This window comes from Anabas testudineus, chromosome 13 (assembly GCF_900324465.2).
Source record: "Anabas testudineus chromosome 13, fAnaTes1.2, whole genome shotgun sequence".
Lineage (NCBI taxonomy): Eukaryota > Metazoa > Chordata > Actinopteri > Anabantiformes > Anabantidae > Anabas > Anabas testudineus.
In genome coordinates, this window is record NC_046622.1 from 16106051 (window position 1) to 16127911 (window position 21861).

At 40.8% G+C, this 21861-nt stretch overlaps 1 protein-coding gene across 1 annotated transcript; it reads left to right on the plus strand.

Annotated features, from left to right (window-relative positions):
• The first annotated feature begins 1517 nt into the window (after nucleotides 1-1517).
• Nucleotides 1518-11417, plus strand: abhd15a (abhydrolase domain containing 15a). The gene is made up of 3 exons (XM_026341268.1): nucleotides 1518-2465; nucleotides 8783-9135; nucleotides 9931-11417. Exons 1-3 carry the CDS (start codon nucleotides 1929-1931, stop codon nucleotides 10592-10594), a joined length of 1554 nt encoding a protein of 517 aa, XP_026197053.1. The 5' UTR covers nucleotides 1518-1928; the 3' UTR covers nucleotides 10595-11417.
• The last annotated feature ends 10444 nt before the right edge of the window (nucleotides 11418-21861 follow it).

Below are 21861 nucleotides of genomic sequence, written 5' to 3' on the forward strand. Positions count from 1 at the left end.
TGTGTACAGGCATTATTGGAGCTACAAGCTGTCAAAGCATTTTATAGCCCACCACAGACCTTTTAAGATTACACAGCAACAAATGATCTTTGCCTAGGCCTGCAAAAACGGGAAGAGTCTCATTATTCGTGTTTGGAACTGCATACTGAGTAAATTAACATAACACAACTTCTCCCACCTGACTCTCCAGTTGCACCATCTGTAAGCTGTTCTGCGTTGGCAATTCGAGTGTCTCTGCGGTGGTACCAAGATCCTGTAAGCCACTCATTTGTCTTTATTCTCTGTTTGCTGGTCTGGCATCTCCTGTTATACCATTTGTTTTCATTTTCCATTGCCTAATCCCCAGAAATTGTATGGCACTAAAAATTGGAACAAACACACCATGATCTACTGTCTTGTCAACTTCCATTGTGCGTGTGCTTGCACTCGCTGCTGGGCCACACCACCATCAATTTGTGTTTAACAGGCCACAGTGCTTTGTTATGTTGCCATCAGTGTCCAAAACAACATGTTCCTTGAAAACAGATGGCTAAGCTTAGAGCTTTCCATGAAATCCATCAACCAGCACTGAGGCACTGTGTGTGTGGTTAAGATGCCCATTAAACTTCTCATGAATTTCTGAAAGATGTACAATACATTTAGCAGATGGTTTTATCCAAAGCGTCTTACAAGGCTTAGGGCAATTTACAAAGCGTAAGGAGGTCTTGCCTAAGGAGCCCTACTGGAGGTAGGTCACAGCCAGGGTTCGAACACTGGTCTCCAGCATTGAGGTAACCACTACACCATCCACCTTAACAGGTATGAGATTACCTTGTGACCAGTTGTTGTGCCTCGGGGTGTGAAACTTAAAATAATGTGACTACATTTGCAAGAAAATGTTATTTTGAACCGGTGCTCAAATACAATTTTCTCTAGACACAGAGAAGACCCCTTTTTGGATACTAATCTGTATGTACCCTGCATTCTCCAACATTTTTCATTTAATTAAGTGCTTTGTGCTTTCTTGTTCTTTTTCTTATGAATATTTCATTTATGGTGCTATTTTAGGAAAACAGCAGACAAGAGGTTATTGCGCTACATAAACATTATAAACCTGATTCAAACTGTGCTCACTGTGCATCACAATATGCATGTCCAGAGCACACTGGCCTACTTTTGCTATCTTTTTCGAGTCCTCCTCTCAAAACCTCAACAGAAACGGAAGCTGTTACACCACAAAGAGCTTCCAGTTCTCGGGCTTTAATAAGATTGTGCCCTCTCCTTCTGCATCAATACAAGGTCACAGAGTGCTCATGTTGCCAAATTCATCCAGATGATCAGATGATGATCATGCGCACTGCACCTCCGGAGGCTCTTCTCTCTGTGGAGCGCGTGCAACACAGTGTCTACTAACCTCAAGACGTACCTCCTTGGACTAGGTGTGCTGGAAGTATTAACTGCACGATTAATAACTTCAGCGACCATCACATGCCTTACCTACTCACTCGGAGGGGGGTTGAACATGGGGGGGTAGGGGGCGTATCTAAAGTCGGCAGTGCGTCGCTCACAGCCATTTCTTGCGCTCCCAGCAGCTGGGTTGAAGCACCGGTCGAGCGCAGATCTGTAAATGCACCAGTTAGACCCACGAAATCGCCTGGTTTCTTTAAAGCTTCCGTTTTAGAAACATGAGGTTTGGATCTGGAATCAGCATGAACCATAGAAACGCTGCGTAACTGACCAAACGCCTACAGCAACGAGGGAATAGTGCGTCCTGGCACCGGAGGGAAGCACCAAACTTTAGTGGCGAGCTGAGGAGCACCAATTTAAAAAGCAGCACACCGTAAGACTGAACATGTTTCCGTGGACTGTTTTCTATAATGTGAATTTATAATAACATTACACTTTTAGGTGCATCTGTGCTGTGCATTTTGTTCTCCTTAACCGTGCCAATGCTGGAATGGCTTGTGGCTCTGTGCATTGTGATCCTGGTGGTCTTAATCTGGCCCGGCTCCAAATATTTTGGCACCGAGAGCCAACCGGAAGCTTTGCTTCAAGGTCTGGGTATTTCACAGCAGGCAGCGAAGGACAAGAACGGGGAGTGCGTCTTAGACCAAGAGGCGAGAGACGGTGCGCAGGCGACCGCGGCCGACGGACAAGCACGCACCGTGGCTCTCATCTGCAAACCGTCCGCTCTAGCCAACTATCTCCTGAAACACTGCAGGACTTTCAGTCACTACTCCCCTTGTGTCGGCTGGACGTGGAGGGCTAGCGCCGTCCTCCAGAGCGTGTACGAGGCGTGCTGGCCGTACCACAGCCCGGTCCAGTTTGTGCGCGACAACCTGCAGCTGAGCGACGATGGGCTGGTGGCACTAGACTGGGCAGTGCCATCCTACCAGAAGCGACGCAGGACCTCCAGCCACTCCACCAGTCCGGTTCTCCTCATCGTCCCGAACTCTTTTGGGAAGATTACTAGAAATGTGTTGAAGGTAATTTAAGGTACCTTTAGACAAGTCGTTACCACAAATACACTGAAGAGAAAGTTTTACTAAAGATCATGTCTTTAAAACAACTTATATAAAGTTGCTGCTGGACACAGTACCTCAGCCTTAATAGGAAAAACACTCCCGATATTCAAAATCACACTAATGAAAGCATAAAGCTGCTTCAGAATCACTATCTACAGGAAACTACATGTACTTATTTCAGTGAAAAAGGTCAGGTGCCCTCACTAGATGCATCTCACATGTTTTCATGAACTTTGTAGCTGCATTGTGTTTCTAATCAGTGTAGTAGCATATTGTCAACAGGATGAAAATAACAGCAGCTGCATGAGATCGCATTGAGATCTACATCACATTTCTTCGAAGTCTGAGTTTGCATTTCTGAAATACTAAATGAAACCTATACTGAAAAAGAATAAAGTATCTTTAAATTCAGGAGGTAGATATGTGCAAAATGCATATTTGCAATTTAAAATATTTGACAGAGAAGACAGTTGTTTAAATGGGGAGTGGGAAGGTGGCAGAGCAAATCAACAATGGCCATTGGAGTAAAAGCAATCCGTTGAGCTTAAGCCATGGAGAGCTCAGTGAGAAGAAAAAAAGCTGGACAGCTAAAAGAGCAGATGTGGAGGCAGCACCGTTCATTCAACTGCTCTTTCAATACACTGCCTGAGGTAATTAAGCGAGGGATTACAAAGCATCACTTGACTTGTGGGGCCTGGGGAAAAGCAGCACTGCTCCGCACGAACGCTAGTTGGCTCTCACATCACTCTTGGGCACCTGGCATCCTGCTAGCACATTTCATTTCATTGTATTAGCTCAGTGTGCAAATCCTTCACAGGCTTACTGTCAGCCCCTTGTCAGATATAACTGCACTGCAAGAGCTGGATACAAAACACTGACATAAATCTAAAGTGAATAACGTCTTGCGCGGACCTAAGCGAAAAGGATAGAGACATGACGAGGGAGTCGACGTGACATGACAGACGAAAGGAGAAGAAAAGATGGGCGGGAATGTAAAATAATAGAGTTGAAACATGATAAGTAGTGGTGACTTACAGCTTTAAAAGGAAAATGATGGAGCGATGAACAGTAATTGTCATATTCAGACAGATCTTGCCTCATCTTTTTTTGGGCCATCGCTGGGGTAGAGGGTATTTGTGATGCTGTCAGCCTGTAACGCTGAGTATTGCTGGAAGCTGAGGCACCACAAGGGATTTAAACCAATTAAAATTGCTCCTGTCACTGGTGAGAGACACTGTGCATAAACCCATCTCTCTGTGTGTCACAGAGACAGATAAAAAGAGCTCATGTTTGTGTGGGCATACACACACACACACACACACACACACACACACACACACACCGTCCCTGTCTTTTCTCACACAGAACATTTTTGGAACTCATGAATTTATGAATGAATCCTCTCCTCCTAAATAATTAATTTATTTGTTCTTTATTTCGCTCAGTCAGTCAGTCAGTTAGCTGTGTAGGTGGTTAGTCAGTGAAGTCAGTGTGTGTTGAATTACATCGGCAGGATCATGTAACACACTTACTATATATAGATTTCCATTGATCTCTCTGTCTTCTTCTTTCTGTATGTTGCCAGGATCTCTCCACATCACCATTATATATTTTTGCATTTCTTAAATCTATACATGAAAACATAGGCAAATGTCTCTAGTTAGATAAGGAGAATAACACTGCTTTGATACGTGTGACGTAAATACGCACCTGACGTCATCGCTGTGAGGAACTTACTCCTCCTATCCAAGAAATAGTCAGGCACAGAGTCCCTAAAAGCATTTTGTCACTTTCTGTACTAAGCTAACTGCCTGCTAAAATGGCAGCATCAATTATCACATAAATATCTCCAAGAAACTAAAAGTGAGTGTAATTCCCAAACGGTTCCTTTAAACCAGTTTTTCCTTTGTCTGAATTCTCGAGCACAAACAAGGGAAAACAGACAGCTGCCCCTCCACATGATGTCAACTATCAAGAAATTCATTTTTTCTAACCAGGTTTTAAAAAGAGGCCAATTTAATAAGAAATGTAGCAACGAGTCACCTGCGATCACTGTTTAGAGCAATGTGTTGAAGGGCTGTAAGTGTTAAATGATAGATAAGTGCTGAGCTTGCTGTCGCAGTCCTTTCACACCTGTCACCTTTTCAAAGCAGATAGGTTTTGAGCTGGTACAGGTACAGTATGTACCATTCTTTGCAGAAATTGGGTTGTGATGTAATCTGGCTATTATGTGCAATTTACCCTTCAGCACTTAAATAATCATTTCACACTGAGGTCACACAAAGGGCAGCCTCTAGTCTGAAAGACAGTAAGTCTAATATTTGTTGTTGTCTCTGGCTTTTAAAATGGAAAAGTGAGGACAGTATGCCTGGAAATAAGAGATGCTCAGCTTTAGTCTGGAGGTGTTTAAGTACACATTGAATGGATCAGTGGAGGAACTGTAGCTCATAAGTGTCCTGCTGCACTATTCTAAACTAGGTGAGAGTGACCGAACACAGGGAAGAAATGTTTTTTTACAGGATGCTGTTTTTCTAAAACAAGTTATCTATGACCAAATCTCTGTGTAGTTGAGAGTTCAGCTCTCGATCTTTTGACTGTGGCGTTATCTTCAATAAATCACAGCTTCTCTCTCCTGTGAATGCGATTCATAACACACGAATTCTACAGGACGAAAAAAACTAGTGCAAAACATTTTGTAAGACTTCACAACACGCTTCATCAAACCTAGCATAATATTTTTTTGTATTCATCCCTATTCTCCTGCAGTTTAACATGAAAAGAGAAAAAGCAAATGCTCACCACAGCTTCTGAGGTGAAGAAAATTAAAGAAGGAACAGCCTTTGCTTTGTGTTTCCGGCTATATTTAGGATTTATACAATTAGCTGGTCAGAAAACTGCCAACCAATTAATTATAAAGATGGCAGTGATGGCTTGGATTATATAACAAGTACAGTAAGGCTTTAGATTTTAAGCCTTTGTTTGAACTCTCTGCTAATTTCTTGCATAGTTCACTGCACTAGAATTATTCAAAGAGATCTAAATGTGACAATGGACAGTAGCATAGCGTCACATTGCAGGATGCATTTAAACATCACAATAGTCACTTGTTTTAAAATGATCTCTCTGCGCCTGCACATACTCAACTTATCAAATCAGTTATTTCTTTGACGTGTATCTCGGTCCTGCTGAGGAGTATTTAGGCAAACTGTTGACCTGTTCAGCAGCCTGAACATTGCAGTGAGGTGCCTTGTTGTCTCTAAAAGGCTTTTAATTGAATACAATTCTCAGTTTAACTTGATTTGTGGTCTGGCAGTAGAGAAGTAGATCACTTCATTCAGTGTGCTTTGACAGGAATATTGTTGAGCCCACTTTTATTTACTGGAGAATAAATGCTGTATCGTTTCTGCGTGGGCGTATTTGTGTTGGAGGGACAGAGTGCATGAGAGCACTGGCATGTAGTCCGGTGTCTGGAGACGCTGCTGGAGGAATTTGTCACTGAGCCGACACTTTGTCAGCTCTGACCGAAAACCACAGGAGCCGCTGATGTTAATTTTTTTTCTTGTACAACACAGCCAAGTGCACACTAGTAGCACGCCATATTAAAATGTAATCTATAAAACAAAGATTAAGTTACTTGATTTCTTTGGAATCCATAGAAAAACTAACACAAGTTTATAAAAGAGTTGCTCAGGAGAAGTGTTCACTTTGAGCTGCATGGGACTGACAATAATTAGACAGTGTTTCAAATATATTCATGTTCATTCAGCGTGAATCACCGCTTCACTTACATACTACAGGTTTTTGTCTTAAACTAAACTTCACTGATCACTCACACTGTTTGTAAAATAATTATCCTATTCATCTTATTTGCATAGTGTTTCTTGTCATCACTTGTTGTGACCATCATAGTAGATGATTCACATAGTGCACCAACACACAGTCTGGCGATAGTTTGCACTGTGTGGTTGGATTCATACCTGAGCAGGCAAACATAACCCGCACAAAATGACTTCACACTCACTTAATCTAATTTAATCTCAGTTGCAACATTCGTCACTTATCCCCAGCTCTCTCATGCACTTTAAACTGGGATATATCTACTGTAATTGTGGAGCTCAATATCTTTGGGAATTAAACTGAACTCATGTGATTCATGCTCATTTGAAATAGCTCTTTCCTTCCTCTCGTGTGCTCCTCTTGAATCACTATAATTCGAAATGTTATCTACAGGAAGGAGGGAGTTAGGGAAGAGGCCAGTGAATGGGTGGATCAATATTCCCCTGTATTAGCTCTGCTCTGAGCTTACTTGACACTGCCTAGTCATATATCTGGCAGAGTAAATCCTCTTTTCATATATTATAGATAACCAGAAAGTGGCAAAATGCAACTGTAGTCTTTCCCAGCTACTTTAATGCTGTGATTCTGCAGTTCTTCCTTTATTTATGAAGAAGGCAAAATGTAAATCATTTATAATCCGACAGCTTTATTTGTGCAGGCTCTCATAAAGTAGTTCCATCACTGCATGAAGAACACAATCTTTTGTACAAGACTGTCATAAAGTATGGCACAGCGTGTCAAATCCTCTGCTTGTGTTTCTAGATACTGTAAAAGCTAATTTAATCTAAAGGTAATATTTAGAACTTAGGCTGGAACAATCTCTCATTTTCTCATTTCTTTGCTTCCCAGACCTTTGAGAGTAATAAATGTCCATTCTTATCTGCTCCAGATAAAAAGTTTGCAGTCTTTCCAGAGATGGGTTACAGTGGTTATAAGGTTAGGTTCAGGCCTACTAAGACCTGATAATGTATTATGAGTATTCTGGTTAGCATCATCGAGATCGAGATCATCAGTGAATGAAATCGTATTTGCAATGGACTCACATCACACACAGCAGCCTGCTTATACTGTATAAGTCAGTTATTTGTGCATATTTTTCAGCATTAGCCAGAAAAGCTTTTTTTCTTTTTCTGCCCCACACATCACAGCAGCCAAGATGCTCCAGTTAGTTACACACTCACCAGCCCCCGTTTTAGGTACACCTGTGCAACCTAATGCAATCAAATACAGCAGCTTTGGCACAAACTCTACTTTTACTGTTATAATTTTTCAGTGTTTAAGTTTAAACTGTCATAAACATGATAACTCTACTATGTGACTGAGATTTTTGTGTGCGGTGAATTAACTTAAGAGGTGTTTCTAATGTTTTGGGCAGACATATTTACATAAATGAGGGGGCCAAAACATTCAAGAGTTGGCTTTGGAAGTTGAAAGACACTAACCTACAGCCAGTCTGAAACTGACCTAAGTTGGCAGCCAAAGCTGCAAGCTTTTATATTTTCTCTTTACTGTATATTTTAACTCTTTAATACCACGAAGTAAAGGGCAGTGTTGAAAACAAAGAAATCAGACCAGATCCATTAGCCAGCTCCTTGCCAGCCTTCCTGCTTTATTAACTGTTTGCTGCTGTAGTTTCTTATTTGTGTAAGTTTTATACGGTGCGTCGTGGAGGCACACGGGAGTTTATTTTCTCTTAGATTTCCACTGTGTGGCCGACTGAAAGTATTCTGCTCACAGGCAAGTTCAAGGTTGAGGCTTTCTGGGCTGCTTGGACGTTATCTCAGCTAACGAGACATAATGTTGGCCTTCACCAAGGCCCCCTTAGTGTCTGAGAACTGCCCACATATTCTCCAGTTAAAGGCCACGTGGTCCTGACAACTTGTAGCCAGTGATGAACTTCTCATAGATGAACAGTTCACTTGTTTGTGGCCTCAACACGTGTTGTTGCATAAACTGAGAAATGAACTAATTTATTATCCTCATAGGAATACTGTATACCACTTTCTAGATTTTATCTTACTAGTCATTTGAGTTTTATTACTGACGTTCGCTTATTTGTGCTACATTGTGAGGGCAATATTTGCTGAGGTTAATCAGTGCAAACCAGTGCTCACTGTGTCTTTGTTCAATGGAGGGATAACAGTTGAACATATGCAGTTGTATTACAGTGTAAGCTCTAAGTAGATTTAAACCACACTGCAAAATGAGCAACACTTATTCCTGTAGTTTTACTGTGTTTTCACTTCTCCCAGCAACTGGTTATTTCTTTTTCCATACAATAAAAAGAAGGTCCCACGCATGTTTAGGTGTTACAACAGCAAAGACATTTAGAGGAATGAGAGGAAAACTGCTCTAAAGGAGACAGTGTTTTATTCTGTGACAGAAGCCACTCTAATTTTGCATGCACATTTACCTATTCTTTCTGTCCTCCCTCTCTATAGCTGTGTGAAACAGCACTGTCCCATGGCTACCTTCCGGCTGTTTTCAACCGCCGCAGCCACAACGGCACCCCTCTCACCACCGTCAAACTGCAGCAGTTTGGTGATTCTGCTGATTTGCGTGAGGCCGTGCGCTACATTCGCTACAGGCAGCCTGCAGGAAGACTGTATGCAGTGAGCGAGAGCACTGGGTCGGGGCTTCTCCTGTCTTACCTAGGGGAGTGTGGCTCATCGAGCTACGTGACCGCGGCTGTCTGCTTGTCACCTGTGTTTCGCTGCCAGAGCTGGTTTGAGAGTGGGCTGTCCTGGCCGCTGCAGTGGGCTCTGGTGCTGTACCAGAAGATATGTCTCAGCAGGTATGGAGAGAGGGAGAAACCTGAAGAGGGAGGGAAACACTCTGGCAACAAACAGTTAGTGGGACACGGCAGAGCAAAAAGTTCCTTATAGCTGGGAATAAAATATTAATTGTAAAGAAACAGAAAAAGTCAGATGAACACACACACAACACATTACTACAACACGGTCAGCTGATTCATAACAATTGGTAACCTGCAAAAGCCTTTTGAAGTCCAAATAGAGTTGCACATATGCAGCACATACAAATCCTGTGGTCTAGTACATGTCGCATTCATATAAATAAGCATAACGAATTCTGGAAGAGATAAGAGATGAACAGCGCTTTCTTTTCTTTCCAGTTTACACTGAGCAGTATGTCACACAAAGTCAACACAGTGGTCACGGAACATAATTTCATAAAGCTATGAAAATCATAACAAGAATAAATGGAAACATGAAAATTACACAAAACAACAGCCAAAATGAGGAAGCTGTTAATAGGGGATTGAAAGAATAATGGATGCAAGTGCTTTATTTATTTTATTTTTTTATGTTACCATTTACTGGACAGGCACAGACAGACAATTAAGGAAACAATCAAGTTACTGTAGCAACCAATGGCCTGCTCAGTGTAAAGCCATTGATTCTGAGAGACATCGTGATCCAGGTCAGGTTACTCCAATCAGTGTCAATAGGGAATATGACACCAGTGCAGTTCTTCAAAATTGATTTATCTTCTTTTTCTTGTTGTTGTCTCTGTCTGCATGTCTGTGTGTGTATTTTCTGTTCTGTGTGTATTTGGATGATGTGCATAGGTACAGGACAGTGCTGGGTGAGACCATACAGACAGACAGCCTGTTTTCCAGCTCTTCTTTGCGTGGCCTAGAGGAGGCCCTGTTCTGTCAAACTGGACATGTTGGATCTGCACCAGCGGCGGCTGCACGGACCAGCGGTTGTAGCGCTAATGCTTCAGGTGCTTGGGATGCTTACTGGGAGCGCAACGAACCCTTAAGAGATGTGGATGAAGTAGCTATTCCTGTTCTTAGTGTGTGTGCTAAGGATGACCCTGTCCGTGGCGATACCCAGTCCACTGTACCCATGGAACTCTTCGAGACCAACCCACATTTCTTTCTCCTCCTAACAGACCGTGGAGGTCACTGTGGTTTCTCCTCCCAGTCTGAGAGGAGTGCCACGGGTGTATTTTGTGCAGACAGTTCTGCGGCTGCACCGAACTGTGGGGTGGAGAACCGTGGGACCAGCTGGAGTCACAAAGCTCTGCTGGAATTTTTCAGGGCGACCACAGACTTCTTCGCCGCAGAGGAGAGAGCGAAGCAGCTCGCTGCAAGGAGGAGGGGGCTGGGAGGGAGCATGGCAGGAAGGGTCTTCCGTCACCGCAGTGTCAGTACATGTAAACGAGTGCCAGTGTGTTCCCATAACATCCGTGCCATTTACAACTGGCAGAGGTCCTATACACGGTGATGGAGTTTAGTAATGGAGTCATTACTGACTAATATAGAAAAAGCTAGTGAAAGCCCACACTAAACTCTTACAATGGCTGATTATACAGGGCACTTTTTTACAGTCTTTTCACTGCCAACTATTAAAACAGAAGATGTCACATCTGTATTAACACAGAGTTACAGTTATTGATTCATCTTTTCATCTGCCTCACAGTTCACCACATTTGCAGCCACGTTTGCAGTCATCATATATGGTCTTGACACCTATTGTACAATCTCACTGTTATGCTATTCTTCTTTTATTTGTGCAGTGTTGTTGTATATGTTAAAAAGAGTTTACTATGTATATTATTATTGAATGTTTTCTCCTTTTTGGGAAATGTTTGGTGCCCAACATAGAGGAAATGATATGTCATTACCACCCATTCAGCTTTTAGAGGATGGTTTGTGTCATGTAGTTTTGATATTTATGATATTTTAATGAGCTGGGTAGCTGGAAGAAGGACCTCTTTGGGTTTTCATGTCTGATGATTTAAAGTCTTTGCTCCAAGGTTTTCTCCAGCCCAACTGCTGAAGTTTTGGTGATGCTGTGAAGGAAGCAGGATTCACACTGGGACTGCACTGTTTTTGACTTAGCAGCATAATAGGGTTTAAAAACATTCTCAGGTCCCTGGAAATTTTGTTATTTAACTCAGCAAACATTGGAAAAACCAAAGTTCAGAGTAGAAGAAAGTAAAGTCAGGACACAAAACTAGCACTGCTTGTCAGCTGATGCCTTTCTTCAGTTGTTTTATATAAAAATGCTGTTCACGTTAAATCTGATATGAGATGGAATTAACAAATAAAAGCATAATAAATTAATTACAATAAACACGCGCTTTGTTTAGCGAATAATTTTCTTTCCAGTACAGGTAAGTAAAATTCCTAAATGCTAATAATGTGTTGGATAACAAAGTTGCAAGAAAAAGTAAGTGAACTTTTTGCTTTCTGCATAATATCAACAAACACAATAGATGTTTTTGGAACTGTATATAATATCACAATTTTCCAATTATCTTTTACTCATTTTAATTTCTAATGCAAATCACACTAGAGTTCTGATTTCTGGGGCCAGTTGAGTCAATATTCACAGGCACTCCCTAATATAGCACAGTCCCCACAGCCTTTCCATGCTGAGTGCGTGTGACGTTCACTGCAGTGTTTGTCCGCCCACTGAGCCTTATGCACTCAGACAGCTGGAACACAGCGGAGTACACAATGACACACACAAAATGTGTGCCGGAAGACACATTGTTGTGCATGTCTCACACACATGCATACACACACAGCAGACATACTCAAACACACCGAGACAAACAAGCTGTCACATAGATGCAAGATGTCCTAATACACACTCGGTATCTACTTAAATATTCAGTCTTTGGAAAACATACACAGTAACAATCCTATGTCAGTGACACCATAGTTAATGAAGAAAGTGCAACACGAAAGCTTACATGGTATTTATTTTCTATTTGATATTTAGTATAAACTGCACAGATTCAATTACAATTTCCTGTGTGATAGTAGCCTAATATACCATAGAGTAGACTGCAAGCATGCACCAGAGCCATAGTAGTAAGCATTGGTACCCAATGATAAATAGCAAAACATGTAGATATGACAGACATGAGTGGGTATTCATCTTGTGTGACAGTGATATTCATTAGGTTTCCATATCTGTGGTTTTATTTTTTATTATATTGGTGTGCTCAAGTAAGCATTTTTAAATATTAAATGTCAGATAAAGACTAAGCTGCCATTGCAGATCTTATCACTGTGTGTAAATTGTGTGCTTTTCCTAATAACAGGCACAGAAACATGTCTAACTCCTACTAATGATCACATTCAATATTAGATCACTGTTTTGGAAGTTGTATATTATGTATAATTTAATTAAGGTTGAAGGAGTAAGACATTGGCCTTTCATTTATGCACTTATAACACTGTTTTTTATTCATTAAATTATCAACTTAAATTACATTTTTTGATAGTCCTATCTTTAAATGTAATGATCGCACTAAACAGTAAACCTCAGGTCTGTGAAAATGCTGAAGAAAAGCATCCGTGACAGAACGGGGACGTGCAAAATAAGGGTTCTGTGGACTTTAAATCTTGTATGACCAAGTACACACTGTTGTCTCACAATAAACACTGGCTTTCATTGGCCTCTAGCAAATTAAGCCATGAAGATTGAATTGCCCTTTCCCACTTTGCTTATTCAATTCAGACCCAATAGTCTGCCTCAGTGATCAGAGACTGATTTAATTAAAATGACTGATATTTAATTAACAAAGAACCTGACATTCCTATCATTTTGGCCCTCGCTCTGTTAGGGATTCGTTGAAGTGGGACAATTAGAAGAAAATATGTTTGTATCATAGCATCATCTCATAAATATGCAATGGCCAATGCATTATAATCTTAAAGGGAATCAAGAGGAGTAAATGTACAATGGAAAGAAAACTTTGCATTCAACAAACAATAATGGACAATATACAGAGTAAACTTTGCAGAAGTATGTAAAGAAGTTATAAAGAAACTGTGCTTATATGGTTCCTGACATTTTAGGAAATAACCCTATTTGATTTCTTGCAGAGAGTTCAGTTTAAAAGTAACAGCTAGTGCTTTTTGGGGGGGTTAAGTGCTGTTATATTTAGCTGCAGCAACCTCTTGGAGTCTATCTCACAATGACAACAAGTATCCAGGAAATATCTGCTCCCAGCCAAGAAACAGTCCCACACAAACCACAATGTGTTGATTTTGGTTTGTGTACAGATCCCACAATATATAACATTTTGGTACAGTATAGATCTTATCATCTGGGTTTCAGCAGGAGGGCGACAAACATATCTGCCAAAAAGTAGCATTTTTGCCTTGAAGCACTTTTCTCTTGAAGACATTTAATACTGTAGATGAATTATAGGTATTACAAACAACATTACATGCATACACCTTTGAAGACTAGTGTGTCTGTAGAAGAGACACTACAGAGAACACATTCGCTGAGGTTTGGAAAGTAAACCATGCGCTCTAAGATCAACACAAAATCAGTTTGGGATCAAGAAGGTGCAGCAAACACTCAGACCTGCTCAGCACAGATCATGGGAATATTCACTGTGCACAACCACCTCTCAATACGGCTCCTGCTTTCTGTTAACATGTTCTATTCACCACTAAAGAAGAGCTGCCTTTTAGCCGATGAGCTCAAAGCTTTCATTTGTCTGTTGCACAAAAAAATAGCAAGAATGCCTGAGATGTTGTACAGTCCTGTTAGGGATAGTTTAGCTAAACATATTACGTTATCAGTGTCTTTTCAGAGCCAAGAAAACTAAATATGACCAGAGAGAGCCTAGCAACCAGAGGCCAGCAAAATACAAAACATATGTTTGGGTTTGGGTCACTGACACTTTAATTGTACTTCTGGTCTGGATGGTAATCAACAAGTGAGGCATAGGAGTGTCTTGGTGTTTTTCTGGTGACCCTGCGAAATACTGTAGAGGAGTATGTTTAAAGAGAGGATTTCTCTTTGTTGTATCTGAGGTCAGTGTGCCAAGGAGAAATTTATTAAAACTTCGAAATCTACTGTGATATGTGCATAATGTTTCCTGTTTCTTCGTATTCAGTATAATGCAAATTCCGCAAACAAAAACTTTTACTTTTACTAATTAAAATATAGTGTTTGTCACTAATTACTGACGGCTGCTCCTACAGGCTGAAAAGGTGAATTAAGCTGCCCAGGAGGACCGATATATCAGAACACTGTCAGCTTTTCCTTTTAATATGAGTAAAATTGTATGTCTTAAAGTAACTTAAACCACACAAATACTGTACTATAGAAAATATCTTTGATCAGGGGCACCACCTTGTGGATAATGAGAGGATCAGTACCTTTCCATTACATGTAAAGTTTCTCCTGCTGCTCTTGGCTTATGCTCTAAAAGGTCCCCATTTCAAATTCCGGCTGGGCATTCCTGTGTGGAGTTTGCATGATCTTCCCATGTTTGCATGTTTTTCCTCCATGTGCTCTAGTTTCCTCCCACAGACCAAATACATACAGTTGCAGTAGGTGACAGTAACTAATGAGTAATACTGCCCACATGTGTGAATGTGAGTTTAACTGGTTTGAAATCAAATTCATGTAAAAACATTTTTATGTAGCGTAAAATCACAACAGAATAATCTCAAGGCACTTTACAGAATAATGTCTGAACCTTAGAACCAGCCAATAGGACCTGGAACATGCAGCCTCCTCTCGTAATGAGGACCTGGAAGAAGGATAGAAGGCACAAGGGAGAAAGAGACACACAGTCTATATGCTCATGTGCTTGGGAGAGAAAAACAGAGGGTTCGATGAATGCAGTTATTGTTAAATGCTATTATCTTGTCGATAGGACGACAGGAAACCCACCCACCATCAAATACTGGTAACATGTACTAATCCCTGCCAGTAATTGAAAGCTAGCGTGTAGAAATGTGATTTAAGTTTTGATTTAAAAACCTCTACAGATTGAGCCTGTCAGTCTCCCAGCAATGTAGCTACAGTGGAGGATCAAGTGTACAAGTCAGAGGTTTCGAAGCCATTATTAACTTAGATATTAATTCGTATGATATTGCCTCACATTCAATTAAAACAGATCCTTCCTGCTGTCTAACATAATACTTGACCTGATCTTTAAGGGAGGAAGTGAGATGCATCTATTTCACTGCAGAAAAAGTAAAAAAAAAAAAAAGTCTGAGCTGTAAAGAGCGAGGAATTAAGAGTGTTCTTTTGAGTCAGTTTGGCATCTGTGTCAAATAGAAACCTTGGATTATGCCTGTTTTTACTAATTAAATCAGAATAATAAAAATGTTTTGTAGTGGACAGAGGACACCTGTACATTTGTGCAGACCTCAAAGTCCACCACTTACTTTTTAATCTCCTGCAGGTCTGTTTAAAAGTACGGGTTTCTGCAGTAAACCAAGGTGTAGACCGCCTTAACCTTCTGGTTTTGGTAGCAAGGGGAGCCACTGAATCTATCTCTAGATACGGCTGTGTTCAGGTCACTGGTATAATTTTAGTCTTTAGTTAGAGTCAACTGAGCCAAAAGTGATGGCAGCTGCTCAGTGAGATTAAGGCTGCTTGGCCGATATGTTGGAAAGTAAAGACAACTGCACTATTACTCTGGGGGCAAGTTGATAACGCTTCAAATTTGATGAGAACGTGATCTGACATAACTGATGTGATAGGGGAGACAGATCGAAATCGATTTTCCTTGGGATTCACTGAATTATTTATAGCACACCACATATTAGCTGTAAGGGGATACATTGACATTTCAAGTGTTAATTAATATACAGCATTTGTTAACAATTACAGCTTGTCACATAAAGATAATTCATACTATCACATTCTAACTTCATGTGTCAATTAGGTTATTGGTGAACATCTCGATCTGCTTACACAGACACTAACACTAGTATAGTGAATGTCACACCTTTCACCCCCAGATTTGGTTTGATTTCATATTTAGAATTGAGGGTACAGTATAATGTAAAATACAATCCTATGACTTAATACATTAACATGCTAGAGAAACTATTAGATTTATTGTGATTACAGTAATGGTGTTTTTTAAAGAGACATTATTTACTTTAATTAGCAAACTCATCATCAAAGTTAACTTATCATCATCAGGTTTGATGAGATTTGGATGAGAAAAGACATTTTGCTTCCTAACTTAACAAGTGGCTTTGTAGTGTAGGACACACTAACACACAAACTCTTACTAATGACAGGACCCTAATAGGTCTTTCTGCTTACCCTGCGGACCCACTCAAATTATCCAGCCATGGCCATAGAGACCTCCCCTTCTGCTGCAGCCCAGCAGATGGCAGCAACAGCTCGGCTTCTGCCTGGAAAGACCCTGCACTTCTCCAGTGGTTGACTCTGCACCCGTCAGATCCAATGACGCAGCTTTCTCTGCTTTTGGCTTGGAAACTGTCTGTATATTTAGCACCTTGTTTAAAATTAGAGCTCAGCACATGGGGAATAAATTTAGCTGGCTGTTTAAATAGATATCTGCCAAGTCACACAAACTGGATTCAGCGCACATATGTCCATAAATGCTGTGCAGATGTAAAGGACAAGTTGAACTTTGCGGTGATCTGAAGATAAAAGCTTTCAACCAAGTTTTTATTTATAACATGTTCAACACTGCTTTTCAGTTGTACTTTTGAGGAAATAACAAGTTATTTTCTATATAAATGAAGCAAGTATGAAATATGTTTCAAAAGTTTGATGTTATATCTCATGAATAGAACCGTTCATAGTGTCCTGATTAGGTTTACCTGTGTGTCCTGATATAAATTAACGTTATTTAAATTGACAGTAGACACATACAGTATACTTAACTTGCCTACTGCTGGGACATGACTGCATTTTGTTTCTCCACAGAGGTCACGGCACAAAACAAAATAAGAAGTTGATAGCAAAGCAGAACCTGTGTAACAAAACAAACAAAATAAAGTGAGCCCTAAACCTTTGGAATGACCCTTTACGTTTTTTATTATGGTAAACTGTTTCTTGGTTTTATACATTATACTATTTCATTTATCTCTTTTTTAGAACCGGTGTGTTGGTGAATAAGAACATCAGTTCAAGTAAACAGTGTACAGTACCTAAGTGCTTATTTGCATGTTTGAGTACTATCTGGTTGGACTCTGAGCCTCTGCGTGGGTGCACATCTTGGATTAAGTCCCATCAGACAGTGGACATTGTATTCTTCCTAATGATTATTTGATTTAGTCACTTTGTAATAAAACCTAATTCAATACCCCTAATATAGCAGCTGATGTTCAATGATGTTTGCACAGTTATCGATCACAGAAATTAACCTCATGAAATGTTATCTGAAAGATCATAAAACATTTTTTAAAAACTATGCGGCACAGATTACTGTTTGCTGTTGTGTCACAAAAGCAAACAAAAATACGTAACTGAGAGTTTGATCAGTGACAGTGAGACGTGGTTTAGCTGATAGGAACCTAAGCAAAAATAATAATATTTAAAATGCAGCAGCATAATACTTGTATTACAGGCCTGCAGTGGCTGATAAGTTTAAATGTTGGTGTAAATCTCAGGCGATCAACTGGTTAATTCCAGGGTCATCAGAAAGTATGTGGAAACACCAGCACCGGTTATTTTCGGTAAGCTTGGAAATTTGAAGCAAAGACTAAACTAGATCCATTGTAATATAATCTGCATTCTTGTTGCTGTTTTGCTTGACTGGTGGTACAGTGTGTGTCAGGGCACTGGACTGAAAAGCTCATGTTTCTAAAGTTGAGCCTAAAATGAAATGGGGAAAGAAGTGCAGTCATAATGAATATAATTACTTACTGAAGGCTGAAAGCTGAAAATGTGTGACGCCCTCACTTTCCAAGCTCTGGGTCTTGCACAGCGCATTTGTACTTCGTTTTATCAACAGGCAGTGTGAACAGTGTCTGGTCTACCGAAGTAGGCAAACACATAAAACATAGTCTTAAATTACAAGTACAGATTACTTTTAAGTGGACTATTATTTACAGTATCTTTGTTCGTGTCCAGAATTCACTATCTGCTGTACCATCGAAAGTCTCAGCATGTTTCTGCAATGAGTTTTAAAAGGTTTACTTGTTTTTCCTTATTTACAAATAAAAGCATTTCTAAAAGATTAAGCAATTATTTAAGAACTTGCAAAAGTCATTTTTAACCAAGCATGTGTCCATTTGCACCGTTTTCCTGTCCTTTACATTGAGAGTGATGCACACGTTTCTCTGACTCAGACTGGAAGTATTTGCGGCTGGCCTGCAGCGAATTCCTCAACTGTCACATTACATGGATTATGCTGGGTGTGGCCTTTCTCCGCTGGCAAGGAGCAGTTTAGTTTAGCATATCTACCAGCTAATGTGCGCTAGTTTCGTTCTTACTGGGCCTGAAAGGAACAAGAGAAGGGACACCAGAGGTGCAAGGGAGAGGGGCGAGGTTGAGAAACAGAGGAACAAAGTCCTATTGTTTTTTCGGTGTATACTGCTGTCTGAGTGTGTGTGTGTGTGTGTGTGTGTGTGTGTGTGGATCTGGGTTTGTACATGTTGCATGTGTCGTTTTCTCTGTACAATTTGAGGTTGCTGGTAGGTAACCACCTCCCCTTCAGGCTAAGTTGGACTCAGCTAGTGCTGAACAATTTAATGCAACATGACAGTTAGCCTGCTCTGCTCAACTGTCTCTGCACACAGTCCAAACAGTCCTGGCAGCTAAAACCAAAGCATCTCTCAAGACAAGGGCATTAGACAAGAGTAACCTGCAAGCTGGGTCAACTTTGATTTATTTTGTCCCAGTTTAAGCAATTCAGGAAAATAAAACACAACTTTTGTGATGTATTTTATTTGGAATGACATTTGACATAGCACTTGCACATACATGAACTAAACTGAGCTGAAATTAGTAATGCAAAATACATTACTGTTTACCTGTGACCTAACTGACCCAGTTGCAAATCAGCCCTGCTGTGATTAAGTTTACTTGTTTAACATGATGAAAAAATGATATATTACATCGAGGAAACGTTGTTAATGATGAAACAAAGCAACTTGCAAGTGGAAGAAGATTTGGGATTGCAAGACACACAGTTGTAAAAATCTAAAAAGCCACACCAGGCAGCAGGTGCAGTCAGACCAGAGTTTAAAGGGCTCAGTGCGGAGATTTACGTCAAACTCCTCTCATTTCCTCTCATTTGTATTCTCGATGTCATTCCTTCTTCCTGTAACACTATCTTGTTTTCCCTGTTTCTGTGTTTCTCTTTTCTTGTGCAACCCGTCGAGTCTTGTGCAAGGCAGCGTCTAGTGCTGTATGACAGAGCAGCAGTAGACGAGGGCCGGGGAGCAGCAGGTGGGCTACCAGGGCACAGCAGGGCTCATCCACAGGACACCAGTTCTGTACAGTATGACCCTACAGTACTTTAATCTCCAGAGAACTCGGCCTCTCTTCTCTTTCTCTATCTTTTCGTTTTCGTTTTGTGTCTCTCTCATTTTGTGTCTCCTAAATGCAGACAGACAGAATGACACACAGTGCAGCAGAGAGGGCAGGGCTTTTGTCCCGGGCATCCAGTTTGTTCTTGTTCTGCTGTGTTTTACAGTACAGGCTTACATAAGCAAACAGCCCAGGAGCAGCTGCTTTCAAAATCAACTCCAGGATGCATTCTTTTCTACATACAAGCACACACAAACACACATACATGTTGGCAGACACATATCTGTGAGCCTCAAGATGCTCGTGACTGAAAGCACAAAAACAAAAGTTTCCTTCTTAGAAATTTATGCTGTCTAACACTGTCATATCAGTGAGTGCGATAGCAAGGCGTCACCGGAGGATGTTTCCTTGCCCTTGGTGCCTGTCTGGGCTAGACAGCTCTGACGAGGGCCGCAGATGGGGACTGAAAGGGAGGTGGGGAGGAGAGACGGAGCTAAGGCAGAAGAGGACAGCGGAATGTAGGAGACAACGAGGGAAATAAAAGTGGAAAGAATGAGGAGACGAAAAGGCAGGGAGGAAGAAAAAGCAAGGGAGGGACACGGGAGGGAGTGGAGAGAAACACAGTCAAGGAGGACAGTGAAAAAAACAAGAGGCTGGACAGAAAGATGAAAAGTGGGACCAATAGGGTGGAGGTGGACGACAGAAACAGCGAGGTGGGGTGTGTGTGTGTGTGGGGGTGTCTGTGTGCACATGTACATGCACAGCTGGAAAAACAGGCCTCTTTCTCACTTCCTTCACTGACGTATCTCACCACAGTTCATTTGGCTGTTCTGCACCAACCACCCATCCTGGTGGTGGTGGCACGCTGTCCTTCTCCTCAACCCTCCCGGCCTTTCATTCCTTGTTTTATTCTTGTCCCCCAGGCGCCCTACTTACTTTCATTTCATTTCACTTTGATTTGTAAGAAAGTAGCGATGTCACTGTTCTTAATTTGCATTCATGTCCATTTAACGTTCAATGTGAAATATAGTGTACTTGGAAAATGAATCAGTACCTGGGACTGATTTAAAGTTACATTTAATAACTTTTATATTTTTAAATACATTCATATTTTATGTGCTAAAGGACAAAACCAGTGACACTTTGAATTGGATCACTGATACTAATAAAACTTACAAAACTAACTTACATAACACTTAAAAACAACCATAATTATAATAATCCACTTTCCAATTTCCTGATCAAGATTCATGTTGCACAAAATGTCCACATGATCTTTTCATGTAAGAGGTACAAGCGAGTCGCTTCCTGTTTAATGGAAAACAAACAGGCCACAGACAGATATTTAGGTTTGCAGAAAAAAGACTAAAAGAGAGATGGTTCTGTAGTCTGATTGGTACCTTGTGATCAAGCTAGTGAATAACTGTCTATTTATAGAAGCAGGAAGCAAGCTTCTGATGACTCACTGCTACTTCCTAAAGAACTAAATGCAAGCCCAATGTAATTCACAATCTTATAATTACCCATATACTGTCCTGTACCCAAGCAGACGACCGAGAGACAACATAAATACACAATTAACTGAGAAGAGAATTAGGATTGCATTACGTCTCTGTATGCAAAGTTATGGAGAACTCTCAATTAAATTGTTCCATCGGGATGAGTCATGATTAGTCAGTGACATGCCACAACCGATTTGTTGAGTTACACTGTCTGCTCACGCCGAGCGACGCTGCAGGAAAGACATTTGTCAGCAGAGACCACTCGTCAGTGCGCTGCTGAGGGTGACTGGCAGAAGTATTCACAAGGCAAAAAGCATTTGTGTGGAGGAAGTTTTAGTGAAACAAACACTTAAATAGGACACCTGTGGTGCCTTAATCAGCTTACTGTAATACAGAGTCAGACAGGTTAATGTGGCAGGAAACCAGGGTGGCGTTCACCTCATTCAGTCTCACGCTGTAATACTGTCTGATTGTTTGCTTTACGCACTTCGCAAGAACTTTGCACAGACAGGGCAGTGGCCTACTGCGTGTGTGTGTGTGTGTGTGTGTGTGTGTGTGTGTGTGTGAGAGAGATACTGCATGGGTTGCCCAAACAGAAACAGTATGATCACGCATCTCTCTTCTAAATAACTTTCTGTTGTTTATACAAATACTAGTCACCAACCCAAGCATCCACACCTTGAGCTGACTTCAATTAAAGTTGACTCCCAACAGAAATGTAATTATTTTTTTAAATTTAGTAACATAGGAATGTAGAAG

Excerpts from the sequence above, each read along its gene's own strand:
- abhd15a (XM_026341268.1), top strand. The coding sequence starts at position 1,929 with ATGCTGGAATGGCTTGTGGCTCTGTGCATTGTGATCCTGGTGGTCTTA. Across the intron at positions 2,466-8,782 it reads TTACTAGAAATGTGTTGAAG|CTGTGTGAAACAGCACTGTC; the intron begins GTAATTTAAGGT and ends CCCTCTCTATAG. Across the intron at positions 9,136-9,930 it reads CAGAAGATATGTCTCAGCAG|GTACAGGACAGTGCTGGGTG; the intron begins GTATGGAGAGAG and ends TGATGTGCATAG.